The sequence below is a fragment of the Centruroides sculpturatus genome, unplaced genomic scaffold (genome assembly GCF_000671375.1).
Source record: "Centruroides sculpturatus isolate CEXI.00-Female unplaced genomic scaffold, Cexi_2.0 scaffold130, whole genome shotgun sequence".
Classification (NCBI taxonomy): domain Eukaryota; kingdom Metazoa; phylum Arthropoda; class Arachnida; order Scorpiones; family Buthidae; genus Centruroides; species Centruroides sculpturatus.
The window spans coordinates 943,616-969,480 of NW_019384364.1; the positions used below are offsets into that span (position 1 = coordinate 943,616).

The 25,865-nt window shown below is 31.5% G+C and overlaps 1 protein-coding gene across 5 annotated transcripts; it reads right to left on the reverse strand.

The window, feature by feature from the left end:
* Positions 1–3,091: 3,091 nt before the first annotated feature.
* LOC111642262 (protein ABHD4-like) lies at positions 3,092–25,865 on the reverse strand. 5 transcript variants are annotated; one of them, XM_023388594.1, is made up of 8 exons: positions 25,668–25,821; positions 25,338–25,461; positions 20,894–21,054; positions 17,090–17,374; positions 12,989–13,249; positions 11,101–11,215; positions 7,183–7,369; positions 3,092–3,698 (listed from the first exon to the last, which is right to left on the reverse strand). In XM_023388594.1, the coding sequence occupies exons 3-8, from the start codon at positions 21,033–21,035 to the stop codon at positions 3,528–3,530; spliced, it is 1,161 nt and encodes a 386-aa protein (XP_023244362.1). In that variant the 5' UTR covers positions 21,036–21,054; positions 25,338–25,461; positions 25,668–25,821; the 3' UTR covers positions 3,092–3,527. The 5 variants fall into 5 exon arrangements, with proteins under 5 accessions (XP_023244362.1, XP_023244369.1, XP_023244355.1 ...); XM_023388601.1 differs by having other exon boundaries at positions 25,784–25,802; XM_023388587.1 differs by lacking the exon at positions 25,338–25,461 and having other exon boundaries at positions 25,668–25,864.

Below are 25,865 nucleotides of genomic sequence, written 5' to 3' on the forward strand. Positions count from 1 at the left end.
AATAATTTTATATTAACGTACATTTCCTCTTATATAATTACTCCAATAAATACGTGAAGTTTGATTGAAGAATTCAAAAGAGAAATCGAATCCGGAACCTTCCGGCTGTATGATACACCATTAAAAAACGATATTTTGATTTATCGTATCTGCTCGACTTAAAACGTAATGAATTATTTATCTGTAAAAATCTAAATTTGTATTTTTATAATTATTTTTTTAATACGTAAAAGCTCTTTCACAAGTAGGTCGATGACAAAAATTATCGTATTTTAGATATTTTTTCAAATAAAATTTTCCTTTATTTAAATTGTCTTTTAGTAGGCCATTTTCTATTATTAGGAAACAATTTAGAAGGACGATTTTAAAGTCTTAAAAAATTAATTATTTTCGGGCCATTATTCGACACCAGAGGGATACAAATTCGTTCTGGCGATAGCTCTCTAGGCGAGGACGATACCGGGTGTATTAATATTAATTAATAAGTCATATTTTAGCATCTGAGTCAATAAAATTAAAATGTTAATTGCAGTCTTTATTGCTTCCCACATTATCAGTAAAAGGCATTAATCCGTTCGCTAAAAGCCTGAAAATTAACTAATTGGATTTTGTACAATTAAGCGCCTCGTGCGTAATGTACAGCTTTTTACACCTTTATATTATCTTAGATTAATGCAAACTAATTGCTGCTTGTTAATTTTATAAATTACACCCCCTATTGTCTTTTGCTCGAGGCTATTTGGATCGAAACACTAATCTGGAGTGAAAACACAGCGGGGTAATCTTCCCGACTAGGAAGATAAAACTACGGAACCACGGCTACTAATTTCATTTGTAGTACTTTCCTTGTTATGGTTTATTCGTCTTTAATTATGTGATTTACACATTTTTACAACTCAAAGACGAAAGGCCAAGGAATTCTTATTGTTTTAAACGATCCACCCCCATCGAGGATCCAGTCGTACAGTCGAAAACACAATGCGCAATACTGCATCTATAAAAATTCTTAAAACCACTTTCCAAAGTTTACATTTAAAAACCGAAGGTTCTTTAAATATCGTCGATGGACCTTCTTGCGAAACACGATCCAGAAGATTGTCTATTACGTTGTAAAACGGGATGCAATCTTCTGGATCGTGTTTCGAAGATTTCACAAGAGCGCAGAACTTGACCTTAAAGTGCAGAAGAGCGATTTGCTCCTCCTATTTAAAGATACTAAATTTAAATGAAAACTTTCGAATTATCACCGTTTAGGCTATTAATTATCGACAGGTGTATCTGTGGTGTCCACACGAAGGCCATACTTAGAAATTAAATGGGCATTACGGTTATTTTAAGTGTAGCCAAGGATAAACACGCAAACAAATCTCCACAAACACAAATGTATTATTTGGTTTGGTTAAGAAATAGCGGGAAAAGTTACGTTTCGTGGGAAACAGATGGAGACTTTGGTAACACACTTTCGTTTGAATTTTGCACGGGTTTAGGTTACAATTATAGTTCTTATAAGGTTCCTTTGTACGTCCTTGACATTTTTAATTGGTTGCAATATAAAGCTTCCTGTATCTTTATTATAGGTGTACTTCGATATACTAACAGACTACTAACGTAAATTAAAACAGTGTTTATCTCGCTACTTTGGTGATGTCACCATTTAAAGAAATATCCTAAATGTGTGTTATATCTAGATTTCTTCATTGTCTAGTTTTTTCCATTCATTTTTTTTAGTAGTCACTTAATTACCGCGGAAACAAGATTAGTAAGCGTAACTACTACTACCGATTTTAAAATGCTTTCTCATCTCGTCTATTTAAGACATTTCGTGTACGTAGAAAAAATGCCAAACATTCGCGAGGTTTGGATCATTTTACGGGTGCTATTTCTGAAAAATAAGTAATTTTATGATCACCACCCTTCTTTCTACATTGTACGAACTGTCAGAAGGTAACGGGTTAACGATTAAGTGAACAAATTAATACGTAATGGTAATGAAAACAGTGATTTTACTAAATGACAAACCACATCGTTTTAAAGGATATAGTACCAATAACAATAAATCAATGGCAATTGCAACACCTGGCAAACATAACCAGTAACACGAAAAACAAATAATCTTGTATGACGTATTATTTCTAAATTACTTTTACATGCCAAGAAAAAATCTCTCTAGAAACTTGGCTAAAAGGCAAAATCACTAAACAAAACAATGGAGAGACGACAGGTTGTTTCCATACTTTATATCCATTCCGGTGTTACCGCGCTTGTATTTTGTGTTAGAGGTTACACGGTGTAAATGTTACCATTTAAATTATTAATTACGCACGTAGCGTAACAATTCTACGTAGTTTGATAGATTAATCTGTACGTAAACGGCAACTTACTGGACAATCGTAGAGATTAAAAACTCGAAACCTCAATTTGCAACTCGTCACGAAGAGATTAACACGCCCGGGCAAAGATAATGGAGCACGAATTATTATGTAACAAAATGTAACCGCAACAACGTGACGATGTCTGGGAAGATTCTATTGTATTCTGGTATTCTCCCCTGGTAAAATCTGCATCGACTCAAGGACAACGTGTATATCAAGATATACGATTATAATGCAAACTATAAATAATTCGCTGTGTTTACTTATAAAGATCACGTGGCTTACAACTTTTAGACGAGGAAGAAGCGGTTTGTCGCGAAATCGTTTCAAATTGCCGGCCGTAATAGTCGATACGTCCGCCATTTTGAAATAAGATGGTGGAATAAAGTGGAGTCTATCTTACAGTTGAAAAATAATGCAACGGTTATCAGACGTTCCGAACTCCAGTTAACTACAACTATAAATATTCATTTAAAGTGGATCGATACGAAGGACGAAACGGCAAAATCGATTGGTTCCTTGACCCGGAAAAATAAATCGTTTAAACCACCCTTCGACTCTACGAAGGTCGACGGAAAAGGATATACAATAAATAATACCTTGCAGTAGATTAATTAATTATAGGAGAAAATTCAGCGATTGGTTTACGTTCGATCGGGCGCCATTTTTTTTAACAAGATGGCGGCGTAATATTTTGATTAAGTGACTACCATCGCAGGTAACATTAACACATTTATTGTAATGCACGTTTCGTATACAATAACACGTAAAGAATCTTTTCGAGTGACGTCACACATCGAGATACACAACACTGATTACGTAACTCCGTTACATTCAAGCTCGGATTTTCGGGTTAAAATTTATTCAAAATCTAACAGCTTCGTCTGTAGGGAAATTCCCTGCCGTGGGAAAATATCCGATTCTACCTGGAGGCGAAGAGGAGGATCGAGCCGACCGAGAAACCCGCTTTCGCCGATGACGTAAGCGAGGTAGTTTTTGACGATGACGTAATCGGAGTGCAGAAGTAACCGGGTAACCGGCTCGACAGCCTCTCGGGAATGACGTAGTCTACCTTAAAGACTCGAATGTCTAGACAGTTATTTACAATACTATTTAATAGTATCTCGGAACGGGGACGATGGAAGATTATCTAAATTATTCTGAGCTTTCCCGTTCGGGGGCGTTCTCGTCGGCGCTGCTGGGCTCGGTCTCGCTATCGACCCTCCCCGTCGTGGTCTGCCAATCGGTGTTGCAGATCTTGCGAACTAATCTGTTGAAGTAATCGGGTTGATCGGCGTACACGTGATGACCCGAACGCTGTATCACCTGAAACGAAACGCAAGTATTCAGAAGTGGATTCATTCCTCGGCCAATCGTCGCCGAGACACGCTTACTCTTCGACCAATCGACGTCTTATTACCTCTTTCGATAACGACGATTCGATCGGTCGAGTGCCGACAACATTCAAATTTAAATATCCGAGAAAGAAGGATACTGTTAGAAATTCGTATAAATTTTTGGGAAAGACACCTCCGACCTACATTGTAATTAATTTATAATGAAATGTATAAATTAACGGCTTTCTTTGTAATTAAAATCGATCCACTTCCGACATTTTGTAAACACTCATTCAAAAACGACTTTTAATTACTAATTACAGTTTGTATTTGGGATTAAGTGAGTCGAATCTCGCAACTCCGCCGGAAATTACGCCATCGAAAACACCATGACGTTAAATTAATGCACGACATTTCCGGAGTTAGTTAGTTTCTGATGAGCTTTTTTGATACGATTCTTCACGTTAATTTCTTGAAAATATTCAGATATAAGTTTTAATAAATTAAATTTAATTATATTCCTAATAATCTAAATCTCCTGCATTACGACTTAATAAAATTTAGAAAAATAAACGCTTTTCGAGAGTAAAACCTAAAATATTCACAACTCAAACCACTTGGAGCTTGGCTTATTCATTTTCGGGTGAGAGATGTAAATAATTTTACTCCAATAAAAACATTTTATAATTTTCAGCTCTGGAGTTAAATTTCTGAAGTATTAAATTATTCTACTTTTTAATGCTGGCTCATTTAAATTGCATACTTTTGGTGTTAAAAGATCAAACTCTGTTGTGTGTAGGATGATCTCCGTTGAAGGCCGGATGGCCGAGGTGGCTAGGGGACCGTTATGCCGCCGTGAGGAACCCGGGATAGAATCTGGGCCGGCAACTCCTGGGAATTTTTTATGGGCCGTCTTTTCTGGGTATGTCGGGCCTTACCCTTTGTCACCCTGGCAAAACTCGTGATGAGTAAGATCAAAAAAGCCCTCTTAATGTTCTTATTTGAATTCCACATTAACTAATATGAATTATGGACGAGTATTTTGTCAATAAAAACAAAAATATTTTGTACAGTACAGTTTGGACTGTGTTAGAAGTTTTAAAAATAATTTACTCTGGCGACTTCTCGTGACAGTATGAATTTTAAGAAAGATGAAAGAAGTTTTAATTATAATCATTGTAAAATAATTTTAGAACAACATTCTTGTATTTTGTAAGTCACTTTTTAACCACACCTTCTGTTATCCTAATTTTTGATTAATCAAGTATCCCTAGTGGTGGCCATCAAATCTCTAAACAAACAAACTTGAACGGATGCCGACCGTTACGTAAAGGGGTCGTCCTTTTCTCCCACTCGCTCGGCACTCCCAGCCCTCGGGGCAATGATTTGCAAAGAAGCGAAAATCTCTAGAACAGAGCTCTGGTAGAAATAAACATGGTTCTTCTATCTTGAGCATATGGACTCTTAAGCAGGTGCAGGCGTTTATTTTTTCTGCAATGGCTTTTAAGATTCTCCCACTACTCCGACCTACCTTACCTCGGATAATTGGGACTACAGTATTAACTTTTGTCGTAATTTTGCAAGCAAACACATTATACTTTGTACAGGTTTCTTTTTTCTACTTAATTTCATTTAATTTTATTATAATTTATACTATTGTTCTAGCATAACCTATGAAAGTAAACACAGAAACCTCTGACTTTTTAAACAGCTACATGTACTCAACAGTTTGGACAAGAGTAAATTCTAGTCTCCAAAAACATCATTTGGGTTTTGTATCTTAGATTAATACTTGAAAAGTTATTGATAATGGTTACAAAAGTCAATAACATCTCAGATTTATACATTAATTGACAAAATTAAAAATAGTCTTGAGATAAAACTGTTTTCATAATATTTAACTAAAAATATGTAATAAATTTTAAACAGATTCATCCTGTGTAGATATTTAGATATTGAAAATATACTGAAAGTATTTCTGGTTTTATATGTTTTATAATTAATAAAAGTCTAATTCTTTCAACTAATTTCTTCTCAAGATTTTCCTACTACTCAGGTTGACACACATTTCCTTTGATCTAAGATACCTTCTATAGGCAATACTTTATAAACCATCTTTCCCGTGAGCACTAACAGAGCATTTTTCCATATCCGTCACAGGTTTGGCCAAGCTTGTAATGGGAAGTAAGAGAAAAGGGGCTCAATATATTGAGGACCAACTGTTCCCCAAAATATTCCCAGAGAACTTGCTTGCCCAGATTTATACCAAATTTCCTGGTGCAGCAGGCCAATTGACTTAATCACCTCAAACATACAATCATCTTCTATTTACATTCTGTAAGTCTTCTCTCTCCATTTTATCCTTTGGCTTAACTATTTAATTAAGTATACAGTAGTTACAAATTTTATTTAACAGAAATGATTTCAAAAATTCTAATAATTTTTGCCTTCAAAACTGAAAATACTTAAACTATTAAAGACGAGTTACTGTTTGTTAACAAAGTTTGTTTCTTTTTTCTTTTGGTGGATGTTTTTGCACTTGATTGTATTACTTTCTTAACGAGACATAAATTTTCTACATCAGTGAAAGTTTGATATATATATACACACACACACAAGGTGTAACTACTACGTTTTAGGGACAGAATTTATATACGTAAAAATAACTTTTCACAGTAATGATTCAATTTAGTGTCAGTCTTCAAAATACACTCCTATGCAATCTATACAAATGATTGCATGCCTTCGCAATATACCATATTTACTCGCATATAAGACGAGGTTTTTATTCATTTTTCACTGCTTCAAAAACCTAGGTCGTCTTATACGCGCAAACTAAGGATTCTTTGCATTTTCGCAATAATTTCTGTGAACCATGTTTACTTCATGCTGTCATTATAGGTCTACAGTCTATTTATCATAAGTTGGCACCTACTGTAAACAAATTAAGACATACATCCCTTTGTTTATTGGTTTAATCTTACATCCATCAATTAAAAACAGCGTTGCATCTCATTCGTTCGCCGAAAATAGTTTCTTGTTATTTATAAAAACATTAATGAAATACAGGTCACTTAGCAATGATTATAAATGTAGTTGTTTTATTTTTTTTTAGTTAAATTGTTATTTTTAATGAATATTAGCACATTCTGAATCATTAAAAATAAACTTTTTCCAATCTTGCGATAATGTTTTGGTTTTGTTTCAATTCATCACATATTAAAGCAAACATGGTTGTTTGCCTTAATAGGTGTGTGCATTTGATATTTTGTGATTAAACGAAATAAAATTAGAATTGTATTAATAAATCTAATTTTTTAAAATTTTGATCTCTAAAAGTCACACCTTGTTCTATATGCGAGATCGTCTTATACCCGAGTAAATACGGTATATGTTATGGAAAGTGGAAGTAAAATTAAGTTTAAGTTTAATTATTGAACCCTTGATTGAAGTTAAATTTCAGTTTTTCTTACCTGAACATTGACATAGGAATCCAATCTACTGTTTTTAATTAAAATGCCAGTCTGTTTGTCTATCCACGATTTAGATCCGTAGATGAAAGTAATAGGAACGTCAGGTCTCAGACTGTCGATTCGTGATATCATCGGCTGTTTCGCCCATCCGAATTCGCCAGTCATGGCTTTAAATGCCACTTCCCCACTAGAATATAAAAAAAGATAATATAAGTAAATAGTTTACATTATTAATTTTTATACAAAAAAAATTTAAAAACTTTAAAGGTAGATTCCAATTAGAGTAAAAATATGTAATACAGTAAAACGAATGCATCAAGAACAATTACTGTATTTACAGCATACACAACATACCCACATTTTGGTAAAGAATGTTTCAAAAACTAAGTATTTAGTGTATTTAATTTAGCCATCCCAGACCTTTGGCTGAAAACTTTTGCCCTTTGTTTGGTTAAAAAAAGTAAAATTAAAATGTGTTCTTTATTTATGAAGGAAGAGGAGTTTAAAAGAAGTAATTTGCAACCTATCATTAAAATATTTTACATAAATACATAAAAATTGCTTGGCTACAGCATAATACATTTAATTAAACTAACACTTTTATTCAATAGTTGAGTTAGGTAGATGTTATCCAAAGACTTAAAGAATTCATTAGCCTATAGGAGATTGATACTTTGCAAGACAAAGGGCAATTGTTTCAGCCTTTATTTTTGGATGAAAGTCATGTCTTATATTCTATAAAATATGGTAACTAGTTTCTGAATTCTTGCTCCAAGTAATGATGTTTATTGGTACCCATCATGATATCCAAATTAAATTACTTCAGCCTTACAAATTCATTTGAAATATGCTTTTGAATAAATAAAAAGTTGTTGTAATTAAAATAAGAAATAATGAGCAACTCTAGTCCCAGTATCTATTTTTGTTTGTTTCAGTGTTTCAGAAAATTGAATCCAATGTTTGTATTCTGATTCAGTTGTACAGTTAAGTGACTTGTCACAAAATTTCAGTAAAATCCTACAAGTGTCTTCTTAAAAAATTTCTAAAGAAATGTTGACCTTTCTTTTGAGACTCCTTCCCACTTTTAAATATGTAAATTGATCAACGTGGAGACATCAAATTTTTTTTTATTTGGTTTTATCTTCACTTTTTAAAATTATTCTTAGCAGTTCTATAGAGTAGACTTTACAGTAGAATAATAATATTTTCTTTGATGTTTAATGCAAATTAAAGAAAATATAATTCCTAATAGGAGGTACCATACAAACTTATTTGTTGCATTATTGTTTGTAGTAAGGTAGTTGATGTTTGTAATGTTTAACATTGTGTCAGAATCACATAGGTTATTATCTATGCTAATATTATAAACAGGTAAAGTTTGTAAGTTTGGATGTAGGAGGTAATCTCCAAAACTACTCATCCAATTTCAAAAATTCTTTCACCAATATTTAGAATGGACCTTTAGGGTGGACATAGGCTGTATATTATTCCATTAAACATTCATATAAATTAAAAGATATCATCTAGGTAAGCATTATATTTTTGATGTCAGCGGGTGATGAGGGGCAAGATGCGTACGTATACGAGATAGGTAACTGCACAGCGCAGTCGCGCGGTTGCCGAGATAGGCAGTGCACGTGTCCGAACTTGTGCCAAACATTTGCCTATTTGTTGTCGTTTAAAATAACAAATATCTTTTGTCCTGTATGCATTCCTAAAACATTTGTATAAATTAAAAGACATCTAACTGATACTGTTATAGTCACAAACTGAATTCCATGTGGGCGAAACTGCGAGCACAGCTAGTAATAAATAAATTAGTTTTTTTAATTAAGATAAATATTTAAGTAATTAATTAATTTGTTCCATAAACATGAAAAATGCAAAAGTTAATATCACATTAGTAAATGCAAACAGTAGCATTTTAAAAATAATTTTGACTGGGTGGCAACTGGGTGACAAGGGATAGGTCTTGACATATTCAAGTCAAACATTGGCCAAAATTTGCATTCTAATTCGAACACAAATCATAATCTCTGAGTACATCTGTCATCTATCTGCTTCACTATCCATGTGTATCGTCATATTTGATACCAAAGTCAATACTTGTCTCATCCAATTATATACTGTGTTATTTTAAAACAAAACACCTTAAAAATATTCTTAAAATTAAACAAAATCCAGTAATACTGTGAGTTCTGAAAGGCCCATGGGTCTAAAATTAATAACTATTTAATAGTGTTAAATATTGTCATAAAATATTATTTCATTTTTGATGAGAAAGTAACGTTTTCCAACATAGGAAAGATAGATAACAGATGCTACTTCCTTTGAGGGAAGTTCCTACATCCTCTGTTTTTCCCTTATCTGCTAAAAATCTCGCTCAGATGGGAACTAACTACCCCTCTTTGATTCCCCTTTCATCCGTTCACATGAAAGAGTTTCTGGCAGATGATTGGCCGATCTTGACATATAGAGGAAATTTGTCAGAATTCGGGGAGTTCATCGACAGATCTGGAAGTGTCCGGACTCCACAGGTTTTCCTCCTGATGACCAACGTCCTTAGACGAGTCACAGAGAGTAATTCCAGAGTTAGCACTTAGAAGTTATACTTTGATCTTGTGCACATATTGATCTCCCATGGAAAGAAGTAAATGAACTTTATCTCCAAAGTATCCTTTGCCTACAGAAAAGAAGACGAACGACAACTAAACCAGGTTGTATGTTTTATACCGATATTGTAATTTCTCTCTCGATCTTGTATCGGTCATAATAGGGTAGTATCTCTCTCGATGTGTATCTTAATTGTCGCATTTCTAGCATTCCTTCATTTGATATTTTGTATTAGTTTTTATTTTCTTATGTTATATTAAATTTATTATTATTTAATTTATAAATAAAATGTCTCTTAATTTGAGTTTGAATCAGATCTCACACATGTGTTTGTCCGCGGAATTTAATTGACAAACTGGTGTCGGGACCCTGACATAAGGAAGGTGAATTCGCCATCACCAACTTCCGCCCTAAATTCTAACTTAACCATAAGACCCTCCGCCACTCAATTTTCTATTAAATAGGAAAACCATTCTTGTTGACGACTGAGACTCTTCTCACGGAATAGGCCAGTAAGCGGCGTAAATTTAGTTCCACGTCCCGGTGGATCTCACACTATATTACTAAAACAAATAACAATAAAAATTAACGTAATTATTTTTCTAGACAGCATTATAATATTTAAATAAAAACTAAAAAATAAATTGTTCCAAATTGTAATTTGACAACAGTTAACAAATTAACCGTCAACTAAGTGCGATATATTGTAGGGAACGGGACAATTAAAATAAAGTTCTGTCAGTACTGACTTTTTATACAGATGTATGACCCAAATGGCACTGGAAATCTTGTACACATTTCAATGTTTTCAACACACCTTAGGATCATAAAATATTTACGTTATTATCTTTAAAATTATATATAGCAAGATAAGCCATCATTTAACTGAACTAAGCAATTAAAATAAATTCTAATTTAGCAATAAGTTCAAAAATCTTAGTCTGTATTTCTCTGATAACCAAACTCATCTGCATTTTTCTAGGTTCACAGATTTTCTTGGGATATAGCAATTAATAATTTCTTGATGATACTTGGTGAAATAACTTATTATGAAATGAAAAGCTGTTAAAACAAAATCTGTTCTGGCTAATACTGATGTGTTCCATTTTAGACAGAATTCACTATTAATCAGTAGACGAAAAGTCAATTTTTATGCTCAAATGTGTACAAACTATTGAAATTCTCATAATATAAATATCTAAACTTTTGTTCTTGTTAAAAAATTTTACTTATAAACAAACACATTGTATCAATGTAACCATTGTCAAATTCCCCCCAAAATAGGTAATCCATCTTTAAATTTACCTCGGAGTTTGCGCGTTGCAGTGATATAAATAATTATGAATGGCCTCTTCGTCGTTAATCACGGAAGAAAATTTTCTTCTCAGATCCGTACGCACCCTCTTCAATAAAATGGGACCTAGAAAGTTTTAAGCGCAACATAAATACAACATTTTATAATAGATTAAATTTTAAAAATATAATTTGTCAATTATTATTTTTGGTTCAACAATCACTTTTAAAATATAACGTATTTGAACATAGTTGTTAATAATTAATATATCAAAGTATTGTCAATAATAAATTGTATTTTTTATTTTTTCTTTAGAAATTAGTTACAGTATGATAAAATACAACTATCGAACAGTTTAATGTAAATACTGGATCAAATTAATTAAAATTTGTAAATTCTCTTGTTATACATTTAATATTTCTTTCCTTTTTTATGCATTTGACTTAAAATGTACCAGTTAACTTGACTCATTATTTACACAAAACTATTTGCTAGTTAAATTTTATTTTAATTAACTTGTAAACAAAAAATACAACTAGCAAGTTATCTTTACTAACTACATTTTGTTTCCTTACATCTATACTAGTAATATTTTGATGATTTCTTACTGACAATTTCTACTTAATGCCGTAAAAATATGCAAACTTTAGACTCCGACACGGAGTTTTTAAGCACATGTAAAGTCCAAGTACTAAAAACAAAAACCCCTAGTTGCAACAGGAATGTCTTCTACGTTTCATTTATGTCAGTAACTGCACCGCGATTATGCAATTCTATTTTCAAATCTTCCTAACAACAAATTAATTGATTCAAAAGTGTTTGAATGATATCTTCTATTAGAAATTACAACTCCATTAATTTAAAGCACTGTACTCTTTAATTCTCTATGTACTGGGTATATGGGTTCCTCTTGAAAATATTTGCTAGTTTACTTCTTTGTTTCTAAAGAATTTTACGAATGAACAAAAGCTCAAACAAGACAAAGTATACACAAAAACTTTCAGATATAACATTACTTAAGATAGTAGAAACAAACAATAAAATAGAAAATTCAAAAATAAGGCATTGAAAATTTCAACTCAACCACATTTTATTATTGAAAAATTAAATAAGATAACAATCCAAGATTAATTTTAAATCAGACAAATCTGTCAGGAAGCATCCATTATCTGCCTTGCTTATTTGAGTTTAAGGAAAAAATAATTTACTTATAAATAAGGAAAATATTTAATGAATTTTTTATAAAATATATATTTAGATTTTGGAACTTGCTTCATTATTGTTATTTTGCTAAACTATAGAAAAATATATTATATTACACCAGGTATTTATCTCTATTTGGAGCTGTTGGTAGCTTGAAAGAATAACCCAAATAAAACCAAAATTGGTACACGCACTATTTAAGAAGGGGAATAAGAATGGAACAAAGTAAAAAAAGTGTACCAACTTTGGTTTCGTTTCATTTGGATTAATCCTTCAAGCTACCAACAGCTCCAAATAGAGATACTTACTTTAAAACCACCTGATGTATACAATTTAATTAGCCAATAATCCTACGAAATGAGCTTTAAAATTCTAAAATTTTAGTTACAAATGACGTGCACCAAATTAAGTAAATACAATTCATAACCAAACTTATAAAATCTCACAATCTGATTTTATACTAAATTGGAACATTATAACAAATAAATGAAATGCATTAACTAACAACAGATAATGCATTTCATTTAACTGATTTATTGAATATACTAATTTTACATAAATTTCAATCATTAGGATCAATATATATTCTTCAAGATTATAAATATATTAAACAGATGGAAAAAAATATAGGTGGCACAGTTTATAAATTTTATTGTTTACAACCATAATTTAACATTTTAGATTAAAATATCTTACCGGCGGGACCGGCGGCTCTGAGACTGGCCAGAGGATTGAACGGCCGAAGGAAATTAACCACCACTTTCACCCACGTCGGTAAATTGTATCTGTGAGACATGGATATCGGACGTTCGGGAAAACCCCACGGATCACACAAAATCAGATGAGCCACGCGGTCGGGATGCTTCAGCGCATAAGCGGCCGCAACAAATCCTCCCAGACTGTGGCCGAGTAGAAAAAATTTCTGCAATCCGAGTTTCTTCCGCCATGCTTCGATACCTTACAAAAAATTTATATGAATGTAAAATTTTATTTCTTCTATGTAATATTACAGTTTTCAATAGATTCTTCTGTAACTGCACTTAATATTCAAACCTTGACACAAAAACCTTTAAAATGTAGCCTTTTTAGAAAAAGGCTACATTTTAAAGGTTTTTGTGTAGAGGTTTGCGTTTTCAATAGGAATTTCAAATACATTTAGACAACAATTATTCATACAGAAAAAAATTTTAAGTTGTGAAAATTGTATTGAAACATTAAAAGCCAATGTGCAAAGTGGCAAAATTACAATCATGACGCATTAAAGATTAATTTAACTGCCAATTGTTGATGTCCATTATCTTTATTTTGCCCCTTGTGCATTGGCTTAAGAAATTACTTTAGATACTTTTTCATACATAAAATACATAAAACTGGCATACAGCTAATGACTTTAAATTTTTGTAAATTTTTGAAAAAATCAGGCATATCAAACCATCATCAAACAAGATCTTTGCTGAATTATTCCCAATGCAATCAATCAAAGATCATAGAAACATCAAATTCCAATGTTACATATAACAATTTTCATCTGCTATAAATATATACAGGTAGCCCTCGGTTTACGCCACAGTTCCGTTCCTACAAAAGCTGGCGCAAATTGAATCGGCGATAAACAAACCCATATTTACACTGAGGTATAAGGTTAGGTTCTACATAAGTAAAAAATACGCAAATAATTTTGTTTATTAATACAATATAATACAAAATACAAATAAATTTAATTTTTTAAATGTATTTTATCATAAAATAAAGTGAAATGTTTTTATTAAAAGATTTTAGTTTCGAATCTCTCACATTTTTCGGAAACATCTTTAATTGTTTACATTTTTCTTTTTTCATTGAGAATTTCGGAATATGGTCGAATGGATGCGACAATGCTCCTTTTTACATTTGCACTTCGCTCCCAATCATTGTCTAACTCACAAAGTTCATCCGTCAAACTTTCCATAGTTGAAAGGATACGCTAACCCAACATAGAGCTACAAACGAGTGGAGACATTAATTGGTCGACTACCAGTCGCCGTAGCGCATATATAAGGTCAGTTTGAGCGGGAAAATTCACAGTGGCTAAGGAGAGATAGATATCATCTGACTGACAAGAGGTAGATATCGTCTGGTCAATGAGAAGTAGATTTGTCTCACTAACGATAGTTTGTGATCTCTGGAAGTGCTACTGTGTCGTAAGGTGTTTTCCTGAATAAACTGATACGGAATACCTTCATTGGCGCTATAGATTCAGACGCCATTTATTGGACTATTAAGTTTAATAACTTGACTCGTGGGTACCTAAACGTTTAGTATTTTAATATTAATTTAATGCAAATGTATACATACCCAGTAATATTAAACAGAAAAAATAAATATATTTAAATATATTATATAAATAAATATATTTAAAATATAAATATAAATATAAAAATCTTTGTTTTAATGAATGTACAATGTCGCGGCTTGGTAAATACGTCGACACTGAAATCAAAAGCATAGGGAAAATAGGGGAATTACACCGCAAAACGGCAAATTGCGAAGCGGCGTAAACCGAGGGCTACCTGTATTGTGATTTAAAGGCTGTACAATATGATTTAAATACATTCAAACCTCAGTTTTCGAACATAATTTGTTCCTGAAAGTTGTTCAGAAACCAAAACAAATTTTTCCATAGAAACAATATAAAATATATTTATCTGTTCCTGACCCCCCAAAATGAACCCCCCCTTTTTTTTACAGCATTTTATGCAAAAGAAGCAAAGACATGCAATGCAATATTACATATTATATTAATAAATTGTTTTTATTTAATTTCATTCAAGCACCTTTAAAGACAAATTCTTGGATGCCACTTATATTACATAAATGTCAATTTATCCAGTTTTTATTGATTGGATTTAAATACAACTGCACTGCATACCAAAAACTAGTAGTAGTATCTTTCTCGTACATACATTGAAATCTAATTTAAATCACAATGTCATTGATGATTGGTGTCATGATGTCTAACGACACAAGGCAATCTCAATGCCATCAACTTCTGAATTGTTTTGACTACATTTATCTCATAAACATTTGAATATTTTAATAAAAAGTTTCAATTTAAACTATCATTTAATTTTATCACTTCCATTTTGAAGATTTTGGTACAAATTCTGGTCTATGCCAAATGATTGCAACATAATTTGTTACTAGAGATAGTCATAAGGTAACACCTACCTCTAGTAAATTATTTAAAAATTAATTAAAATAAAAACTGTGAAGTATCCCAATTTAACCTGGCAGATGTTTGGTGTATTACTAATATATTGGGCTTAGGGGATATTTGTATATGAATTCTGGTTTAGCAATGTAACTCCAAAATTGAATGATATTTGATTTCAAAGTTTGATGCTAATGCAGTAATATTTCACATTAGAGATTATCAAATTTTAACTATTAGATTGCTGCAAATGAAATGGCTGATTTTACTTCTGACTTTGAATGTTTATTAATTTAATTTAAAACTTACATATTCAGTCAAAATTGTCTCCACCAACATTATTACACTTTTCCCAATTCAATAGAAATGCATTAATGCCAATTTGATAAAAATCACGAGAATGAGAAGCCAAGTCATTAAAGGTACTTTTTTCCTTTTCCTTGAAGATTTTTTCCTTGCCAAAAACTGTCCAAATGTATAAAAAAAGTTATAGTCTGAAGAATAAGGTAGATGGAAAAGAATTTCTCTTGAAAACTTTTATTTTTGTAAGAAATAATGAAAGAACTGCTGACTTCCAAATGATGCTTCTTATCTCTCTGAGTTTGTGTGGTACTCATTTAGGCAGCTTCTTGACTTTCCCTAACATGTTTAGATGTTGGAGAAATGGCTGAATAATGTCCAGTATGTTAAACCTTTCTACAGTCAATTCAACAACATTCTTCAATTTCGATTTTTGAAGTTTGTATTCCCGAAATGAAATTTTTTGAACCAATGCCTGGTAGTCTGTTAACACACAAAACCTTCACCAAAGGTTTTATTGTTAGTTTGAGTCGCTTCAGCTGTCTTCTCTCCCTGCTTATACTAATTTTTTCCATGCCATCAGAAAAAGTACTCTAACATGTGGAACTCACAATATAAATGAGATTACATTTTGAAATTAACATGTGTGTGCTCTTCCAATTGCAAACATACAGCACTATTCACATGGAAAAAAGTTGAACTACAAGGCTGGGAAGTTTAAATTTTAAAAAACAGCCATTTCATTTGCAATGACCTAATATTAACTGCAATGCTAGACTTAACTCCAGTATACTCAAAATATCATGCTGCTAACAGGCTATAAATTGAACTTTAAATGTGTTATCTATATATATATAATTGAATGCATATCTGAGTTTGTTTGTTCAAGTATCATGTGAGAATGTATGAATCCTTCTTAGGCTATAGAATGTATTTAGAGTAAATTTCAATATGTAATTGCTGAGCAAAGACTGTTATCACAGCTAATACATAAAATATATTTCTTTTGAAATAAATATAAATTTGAATTTATCTGTTTATTATATTTTTATGCAAATATTAGCATGAAATGTAATTTTCATTAAAAATTTGAGAAAAACTTCATATTTCAATAATTGATAAATGCATCTTGATTATATAAAGGAGTCATATATATATAGATTCGGTATAATAATGGAAGGTTAAACAAATTAAGAACTAATTGAAAATTTCACACTGATATGTTTTATCAATTTGATTCAACTTTCCAATTGTAATTTATTAAAAGTAAAATTCATGAAAGTGGATTTTTACCCACTCATACTTACTGCAAACAAATTGATTTTCTGCTTCTATTGCATCTTTACTAAACTTTGGTCTTGAACTCTTTCCAAAACCGAGTAAATCAAAAGCATACACAGGACAGTTCGTAGAGAGTACGTCCAAGTTCATAATCCACAGACCGACTCCGGAAGCAAACCCGTGAATCATGACTAGGGGAGTCTGTCTGGAGGTCGTATTCATTTTTAAAGTCCATATTTTGATGTCGCTGTCGTTGTAGCCCCATTCCGTACCTATGTTAACGTATTCTGCAACAAATGGTTTTTTCACATCTAAAATAAAATTTATGAAATCTTATTAGTAATAGAGAAAACATTTATGTCAATATTACAAAGCAAGATTTTATAGAAAAACTATTGATTAATGGATTTGTATGATATAAAAATTTATTGTATGTAGAGTGCATTATATGGCATTTGTAACTTCTCTAAGCTGAAAATTGCCTTAATATGATGATTTACTTCCATCATACCGAAAACAAGGGCAACTCTCCCGTTAACAAAAGAAGAAAAAGAAATCAAGATCGCCCCGCAAACGAACAAGTACCCACAAAAGTAACAAAGATGAGTCCCCTCGAGTAGAAATTGAACAATAACGATAAACATTATTATTTTCTAAGTGTCAAACATAATTAAAAAAAAAAAAAAAAAAACAAACTATGAAAACATACATAGCAGTTTATACTTTAAGTTATGTTATTATGGATACTTTGATACATTTCATAACTTGTCTAGTTTAAGTGGTAGCTCAAAGTTTATATTTCTGAAAGATTTTGTTTTGCTTTCATCTCACTTAAAAATCAAAGGTATCACAAACATTATAATTAGACTCTTTTAGCAATATTTTGTCATATTCTAAATTTGTACCTTTTGAATGATAAAGTATCTAAGAAAAAATTGGTAATATTGTTTAATTAATGAAACATTAAACTGGATGAAGTCGATGTAAAATCCTTTATCAGAAATTAAATGCTGAATTATAAAGGATTTTTGGCTTTAATATTGAATATTTATTTTTATACATATGTATATATTCAAAAACCATAGAATAAAATCTAAGTATAGAACCAGATAGTAAAAACAATTAATATTAATTTTGTTTTTGCATTTCAACCAATTTATATTTAGAAAATATAAAGAAATAGGGATATATTTAAAATCATGCTACTATTTTCAATCCAGTTTTTCCTTTAATCAGTTATAAAAACTAATCTCTAAATTCATTGCCAGGTTTAAATAGAATCTACAAGGCCGTTTGACTAGAGCCTAGACACAAAATGCTCTACAAATTCAGTCTCGTGTAAGGAAACTTTAAACAAAAATTATAAATAAAAATTTCTTTAGATACCGAATAATTTGTCGTTAGTTTGTTTTATTAATGTTTATTTTTATATTTTTTTTAATAGAAAATTAATAACTTGCAAATGTACAAAATACTTTAAAAATGTTTGAACATCTATTTCATTAGCCTTCATTTCTATTCAAAATATTTTTTACTTTAAACCTGTTTTTCAAATATGGCATTCCTTTCCAAATTCTTTTCCAGTGTGTTAATGATTCTGTGTTCTAGATGCATTCTAACATGCCCAGAGACCATTAACGCAATGTTTAAAATGCTTGTGAGACTTCTCTAATTTGTTAAAGATTTTTATCATTAGCAATTTATTTTTTGTTCCTAATATTTTTATACCTTTCCAAGAAAGATATGGTTCTTGCATTCGTGACAGATGGTGACATTCACGATTGTCTGTCTTGTTTACCATGAAGATCCAGTTTCTTTATTAAATCATTTATAAGGTCGTATTTCAAATTAATGTTAAACAAAGAAAATCTATTTTAATACATCAATATAAAAAAAACTTGAAGAATTTAATTTATGATAAACCTTTATAAGAAATTCTAAGATAACATTGACTGACATTCCGTTTATAGTATATGATTAGATTCAGCTTTATGAAGGAAGTAAATAGATTTATTATAATTTAAACTAGATTTTCAGTATTTAAGGTAAAAAAAAAATTCAAATTTATGTTGTTTTACTGAGTAATACAAAAACTATGTCTTATAGGAAACCTAGTTCTCAGTTTAATTTAAATGATATCCAACTTGTACTATGATGAAGATGCTAAAGAGAAGATTAAAAGCAAAACAAGCATTAGAATTTGATAATCATTTTAATTTCTATAATTTTTTATGAGAATTATAAAAAATAATTAGAAAAAAATTAAAAAACAAGAGGTTTAATCTTGAAAATAGAGATTACTTTTAAAAGTATTGTAAATGCCAGTAATGAATAAAACGTTTGTTAAGCTCGACCCCATTCAAGACACGGGATGTGACCTCACCGTATCTTCCCATCCCCAAACTTCTACATTCTGAAATTTAATTGCATCAATGCTCCTTACGTACAAGTTATCATGCCAAATTTTATTTCTTAATCTTTATCCCATCCTGAGATATTAAAGAAAATACATGCCAACACGCATGGAATTTTTCCCACTTTTGATTTTTGGGTTCAAGTCTCAAAATATCAAGATTCGCAAAACCTGGAATTCAAATTTGACACAATTACAATACTTTCCTGTGTTACGTTATAAAAGCAGGGAAAGTAAAATAAAAAATTATATATTATTATTATATACATAAATACTTGATTCAAAACCCTAGATAAGCATCAAATTATCCAGTGCATAGCAAACTATACACTTTGTAAAATAATAATTTGGTTTATCAGTTCTAAAAATATTTTATAGTAGTCCAAATTCCATGCTCTAATACATATTAACATTTGATGTGTCTCTTTAGATATCATAATAGAATTTTCAGATTTTTATCTGCGAGTATATAAAAACTTGTCTAACATAAATTAGATAAATTGCTTTGATTATAAAGATATAAATTAAACTTTAAAAACTGTGATTTTCATACATTAAAATTGAGTTAACTACAAATTTTAACAACTCCATCTTTATTTCGTTTAACCAAAAATGAAGCATTTAATACTGTTTAGAAGTCACAATTAAACATTTTGAGTGATTAATTTGTATGGTTTTATTTTCTAAATTAATATAAATGATTGGAAATAAAGATTAGAAAGATGTCAAAACATTTAACTATCAATGTACTTACTTGCATTTGCGCAGTAAGGAGTCGAAGTGAGTGTTGCACTTGTGAGTTAATGTTTTCTACTAGATTTTTTACTTAATTCATTTTAATTTCTAATTAATAGTAGATGAAATGATGGTCTATCTGCCTCACCTATAGGCCAAATTATGAAGTTTAATTACACTCTAAAATCTGACAGTTGATATTTGAAAATTAGCATCAACAATATCTCTAATTGGGACTCCCAAACTTTTTTGACTGTTGACCTCTCCAAGAATATCTTAATCTTTTATCCACCTTTCCCTTTACGTGCTAATACAGATAGCAACAACAAGTCTGGCAAGCCAATATTAATCTGCACAGTTTTCATAGAAAACTTTTATTTACAGGATGCAAATTTACATCCTGAACTGTTACGTACATAACCCATTGCACTAATAATTTAACAAACTGCTTCCAATAAAGTTCCAACTAACTTTTAATCCCCTAAACTGAATACTTTGGTGACCCCCATTCTAATCAATTGCCATCTTAAATATGCTAGATAATTTTTTGCAACATTAACGCCGAACCGAATAGCATTTTTGTTGTTTATTTTATTTAAAGACAGAAAATTTAAAAGCTAATTATTAGAATTTTCTAATTTGAAATAATTATCTGAATTATTAATAAATAAATTATACATACAACTCAAGATGTTCTTTTCGGCTTCGTCCAGTTCTTCAAAGGACGTAGGGCACCACCGAAACCGTTTTAAGAAATGATTAGGAATGAAGCTCATCATCCAAGACATTAGATAACTGACCATCGCATAAATTAAGGTTATCATAAAATCGTTTCCAATGGTTCTGTAAGGAAAAAAAAATTTATCATAAATATTTACACACATTTTTAACCTTTGTCATCTGGCCAACTAATACTTTTTTAAAACGCTTTCTGCCCCACGGGCATTAAGAGAACCTTTTATAAAGTCAATTTCGGGTTCAACCGGACCCACAATGGATGTCGAGGGACAGGTTTCAAAACAATGCACAGACAATCCTAAAAATTCCTGGGGTTTTTCTACACATTCAGATTCGATCCCAGGTTCCTGCTCGAATATCTGGCAGTCAACAAACTAATACTAACAAACTTATCAATTTTAATATTAATTTGTTGTATGATGTCATTTTTTATCTATATCATATTTTCTTTTAAATAAATCATTCATAAAAATATGACTAGATATCATTTAATGACTGATTAAAGATAAAATATGACAAAGAATTAACTTTAATGCCAACAAAGCAAATACAAATAGCAAACACCTACAAAACATTGAACTATTATTTTGTATCTGTAAATAAATCAAAGCATGTTTCATTTTATGTTATCTAATGAAAAAACACATTAAAAAATTTAATATAGAAAAGTGCAACAGTTCAGTTTTACCCAAAGTGGATTCCACCGATCCCAAAATGGAGCAATTGAGTGGTGACGAACGGTTCTAACATATTCACGTTTGAATACCCCCCGAAAAATTCCCAGAGCCACTTGCCCGATTCTATTCGAAGTCCCTAGATCAATAAGCCTGCAGGTTACATAAACAAATATCATTTGTGTCTTCATATTTTTTTTTATTTTGAAATCATGGATAATTATCAGTCATTTGTTAAATCATCACAAGATGCATCATGTAAATGTAAAGCTAAATTCAGTATTAACTGATTTCTTATCAATTAAATATATAACCCAATAATAAAATCTGATAATTTTAAAATAATACTTTCCATATTTGAATGTAACAGTACAAAACTACTGCGTAAAAACTTTAAATTCCATGTACAATGTTCACTTGTTTTGTTTCAATAAAATTTTGTATTCCACAATATCTTGATAAGTGCCGAACATTTTCGGTAAATAACAAAAGCTTAAAATAAACTGTAATTTAACTTTAAATTGTTTTTAAAACTAAAGAATAAAATAATGCAATATAAAAACATTTATAAAGCAATATTCAAGCAAATCAACTCTAAAAACAAAGTAGCAATACGTGAAACTAGCTCTCAGAGAATAACAAACACTTATGTGGCATGCAGAAAGTAAAAAAAGCATGACTAATGCAGTAAAAAGTAGACATAGTTATATCTAAACTCGTTTGCTATGCTTAGAAGATGAGAATTAAGACTGACATCAAGTAATATCACTTGTTCTTATCTGCTAAAATATTTTGTATGTTTTTTACTTTTAAACTATCGATATCAGATAATGTCAAGCAACATGTGACTGATCATTTGGTATCATCTACGTCACTTGATATCTTGTCAAAAAGCTTTTGAAAATATATTAAAACATTTTATTTTTAATTAAAGACCATCTTCAATAAAACTATTATTATTATTATACTGCTGTTTGAAACATAATCTCATTTTTTAATTGAAAAAGTTTGTTTAATAATGCACTTAATAACGCAACTGTTTTATATGGTTTACTTAGCGTTTATACACCCTTCATGATGCACTTAAGACCCCTGCGAAACAGGAATACAGACACTTACTGTAAATGCTTTATTCGGGGTCCTACTTGAACCGGACGGTCTCCACTCTTATATATTAGTCAGGGCTGTCTGTTTTGCACGTCCCTCTGTCTCTGACGTTGCCAGATCTTATCGTAACAGCAACTATTACAGAAGTGATATTAAAGGATAAAGTCTGAAAATTATTTCAGACAGAGCACAACAAGAGATTCTATTTCTGTTTATTTTCCATTCAAATGTTCTTCATAAAATAAATAAATACTGTACACATTTATTCTAAGGGCTATATTGAGATAACTTTTAAAATATGGTTGAGAACTTTAGTTTTATTAAACTGAATACTGCTGGAATTTCAAGGTTGTTTTGTTCATTTGATTCAGTCTGTATTATGCTAAACAAAAACTGAAACCCACAAATTTGGAGATGCAATTTAGTCAGTCAAATCAGTATTCCAAAAACCATATGTTTGATTGGTCAAAAGATAGTGAATGGAAAAATAAAGCCAATAATCAGTGTTAGCAACGATTCATTCAAAAACTAGTGTCAATAATGCTTTGGCGCTGTATGTCAGCTTATTGCATCATTTATTTATCTGTCGTGGCACTATCATAACTAAACATTATGTTAAAATTTTGCAAAAGGAATTTCTGCCATTCAAGCAGTTGTATCCCTGGCACGAATACATTTTTAGCACAAAGACACTCTGCTACACAAAACTAAAATGATGACAATTCGATTGCGAGAAAACAAATTTTAAAAAGGATGGTTCTAGGATTTACCTCATACACCTTACGCAAACTGAAGAAAAGCATTTGCAGAAAAAATGAGGATAGTGACATTGATATTCATAATGTCAGTCTGTACAAATACATGTGTACACATGGGTAAAGACACCATTTTTAGCATCATTTGTAAATTTGTACACAAATAATGTTTCTAATAAGTGTCTTTGGCCTCAATTCACTTGTATCGTTTCCAGTGAGTGAAGTCATTTTACATGGGACACCCTATCTTTTATAAATACTTTAATATCATTAAAGTATGAAAATGGTATTTTGTAAATATAATAACATAAAACTATATAATATATTATTATAAACTAAGATATACCCTTTGTCAGAAAAGTTTCAGGACAAAGCTCGTAAAAAAATAGAAAATTGTAATTACCAAGTAATTACAATTTTCCTAGCTCCTGTCAAAGTAGTCCCCTTAGCTATCTATACACAATTGCCAATGTTTCTGGAGGTCTTGGAAGCAAGTGGACAAAGCTTCAAATGATGCTTGTTAGCTCATTTGTCACAGTCTGTTGGACATCTGCGATATCTTGACAAAATGTCCCTTTCGGTTGCTCTTTCACTCGTGGAAACAAGAAAAAATTCACACTTTTCTGACAAAGGGTGGCAACCAAAAGGGACGTTTCGTCAATATATCGCAGACGTCCAATGGACTGTGACAAATGAGTTAACAAGCATCCCATTTGAAGCTTTCTGCGCTCACTTCCAAGACCTCCAGAAACGTTGGCAATTGTGTATAGATAGCCGAGGTAACTACTTTGACAGGAGATTACAGAAGCAAGTTTTGGGAGTCAATACTTACAAAAAGCCCTCCCGGACAAGGTTTCTTTTGTACTTTTTTGCATTTAAATATACAATCTATAAAACTTTAGTGTGCCAATAACTTCTTAGAGATAAAATATCGTTCAAAACAATACTTTTTTTACTTTTTATATATATAATTTAGTAAAAAAAAAACAGATGATATTTGAATAAAGAAAATCACGGTATTCTTATCACATCCATTCTTCTCATGCTATAAAAAATGTCATCGGGACCAGAAGAGCTCTAGCAACATTATTTTGTATCCAACGAAAAGATGACGACAACACAAATGCCACTCGGAGTTCTGCGGAAGAGTTCCGGGTAATACCATTAGAGAACCATTCAAAGTCGTTTCCTTCTGCAGAAGCACAACTTATTTCGGTACTTTCTGGTTAGCAGGACACCAGTCAATCGATGCGATCCAACTCGCGTGTATTAGGTTGATAATCGGTTCAGAGAGGATTTCCCAAATGGATAAATACGCAACCCCACATCCCCCGCTGCATTATTAGTAGCCCATTTTCTGGCTCGGTAGCCAAAACGAAATTCACCAGAGCTAACATTGAGATGGAGTGGGTTCGGATGTTCTTCGGTAACGTAGCGTAGCAAATTCCCGGTAAATTTTACACCCTTGGACGTCAATCGAAACGTAATTGGAAGTTTAGTTACCATACATAGTACTTGCCGCCCATGCGACCCGACGTTATATAAGTTTGCCTCGGGGTCTAAGGGGCGCCCCGCACAAGGGAGGCAGCGAACCATTTGCGAACGACCGATTTGTTTGAAGTTACTTATCCATTTAAGAAATTTTCTCTGAACCAACCATCAACCCAATACGCTCGAGTTAGATCTCATCGATCGACCGGCACCCCGCTAACCGATAAGTACCGTTATTTCTACATACAAGTTGCAAAGCATTGATTGAACATCAAGGGCTCAAAAAACAAGCAACACAACAACGGGTTCTAGAACTTTAACAACTGCGGTCAATACAAAACATAAGCCGTAAAATACTTACCGGTATTTACTTCCAGCATTTCCTTTGTTTTCCAATATTTCAAGAAGTTTCTACATAATCATAATTACCGAAGGGAGTATTTTAAAACTCAACATTCGTAAATACCACGTAAAACATTTTCTTGCTTTTAAATGATTAAAAAAATCAGAAATTAGTTAATTAAATTGAATAGGTGAAAGTGGTTAAGGGTAGGAAACCAATCGTTTAAGTAATAAGTAGGTTACAGTGTATGGAGGTCGAGTGATATTATTTTTATGGGTCATTCAGTCACATTCGTGGTATTTATATTAAAATTAATACATTATCATGCAAAGATATCGTTACACTTACTTTTTACTGGAAGACAAGTTAATAGAAGTGGTAAAAAAGGCAGTATTAATTTTATTTGTCATGCTGTCGAGGTAAATTAACACACAACGAATGACTAATAGCACACACGAGCATACTTGCTTTCCTCCCGCGATTTCTCCTACAACAGCTAAACGTCACGTGCTTCACCTCCACGACGTCACGGAAAGTGACGAAATC

What these genes read in the sequence shown, in the direction of transcription:
- LOC111642262 (XM_023388587.1), bottom strand. Translation starts at nt 25,729, where the DNA reads ATGACAAATAAAATTAATACTGCCTTTTTTACCACTTCTATTAACTTG. An exon ending in CAGAGCCGCCGGTCCCGCCG is followed by an intron (nt 11,216 to 12,988) that starts GTAAGATATTTT and finishes AAAACTTTCTAG; the next exon opens with GTCCCATTTTATTGAAGAGG. An exon ending in TGCAACGCGCAAACTCCGAG is followed by an intron (nt 7,370 to 11,100) that starts GTAAATTTAAAG and finishes TTTATATTCTAG; the next exon opens with TGGGGAAGTGGCATTTAAAG.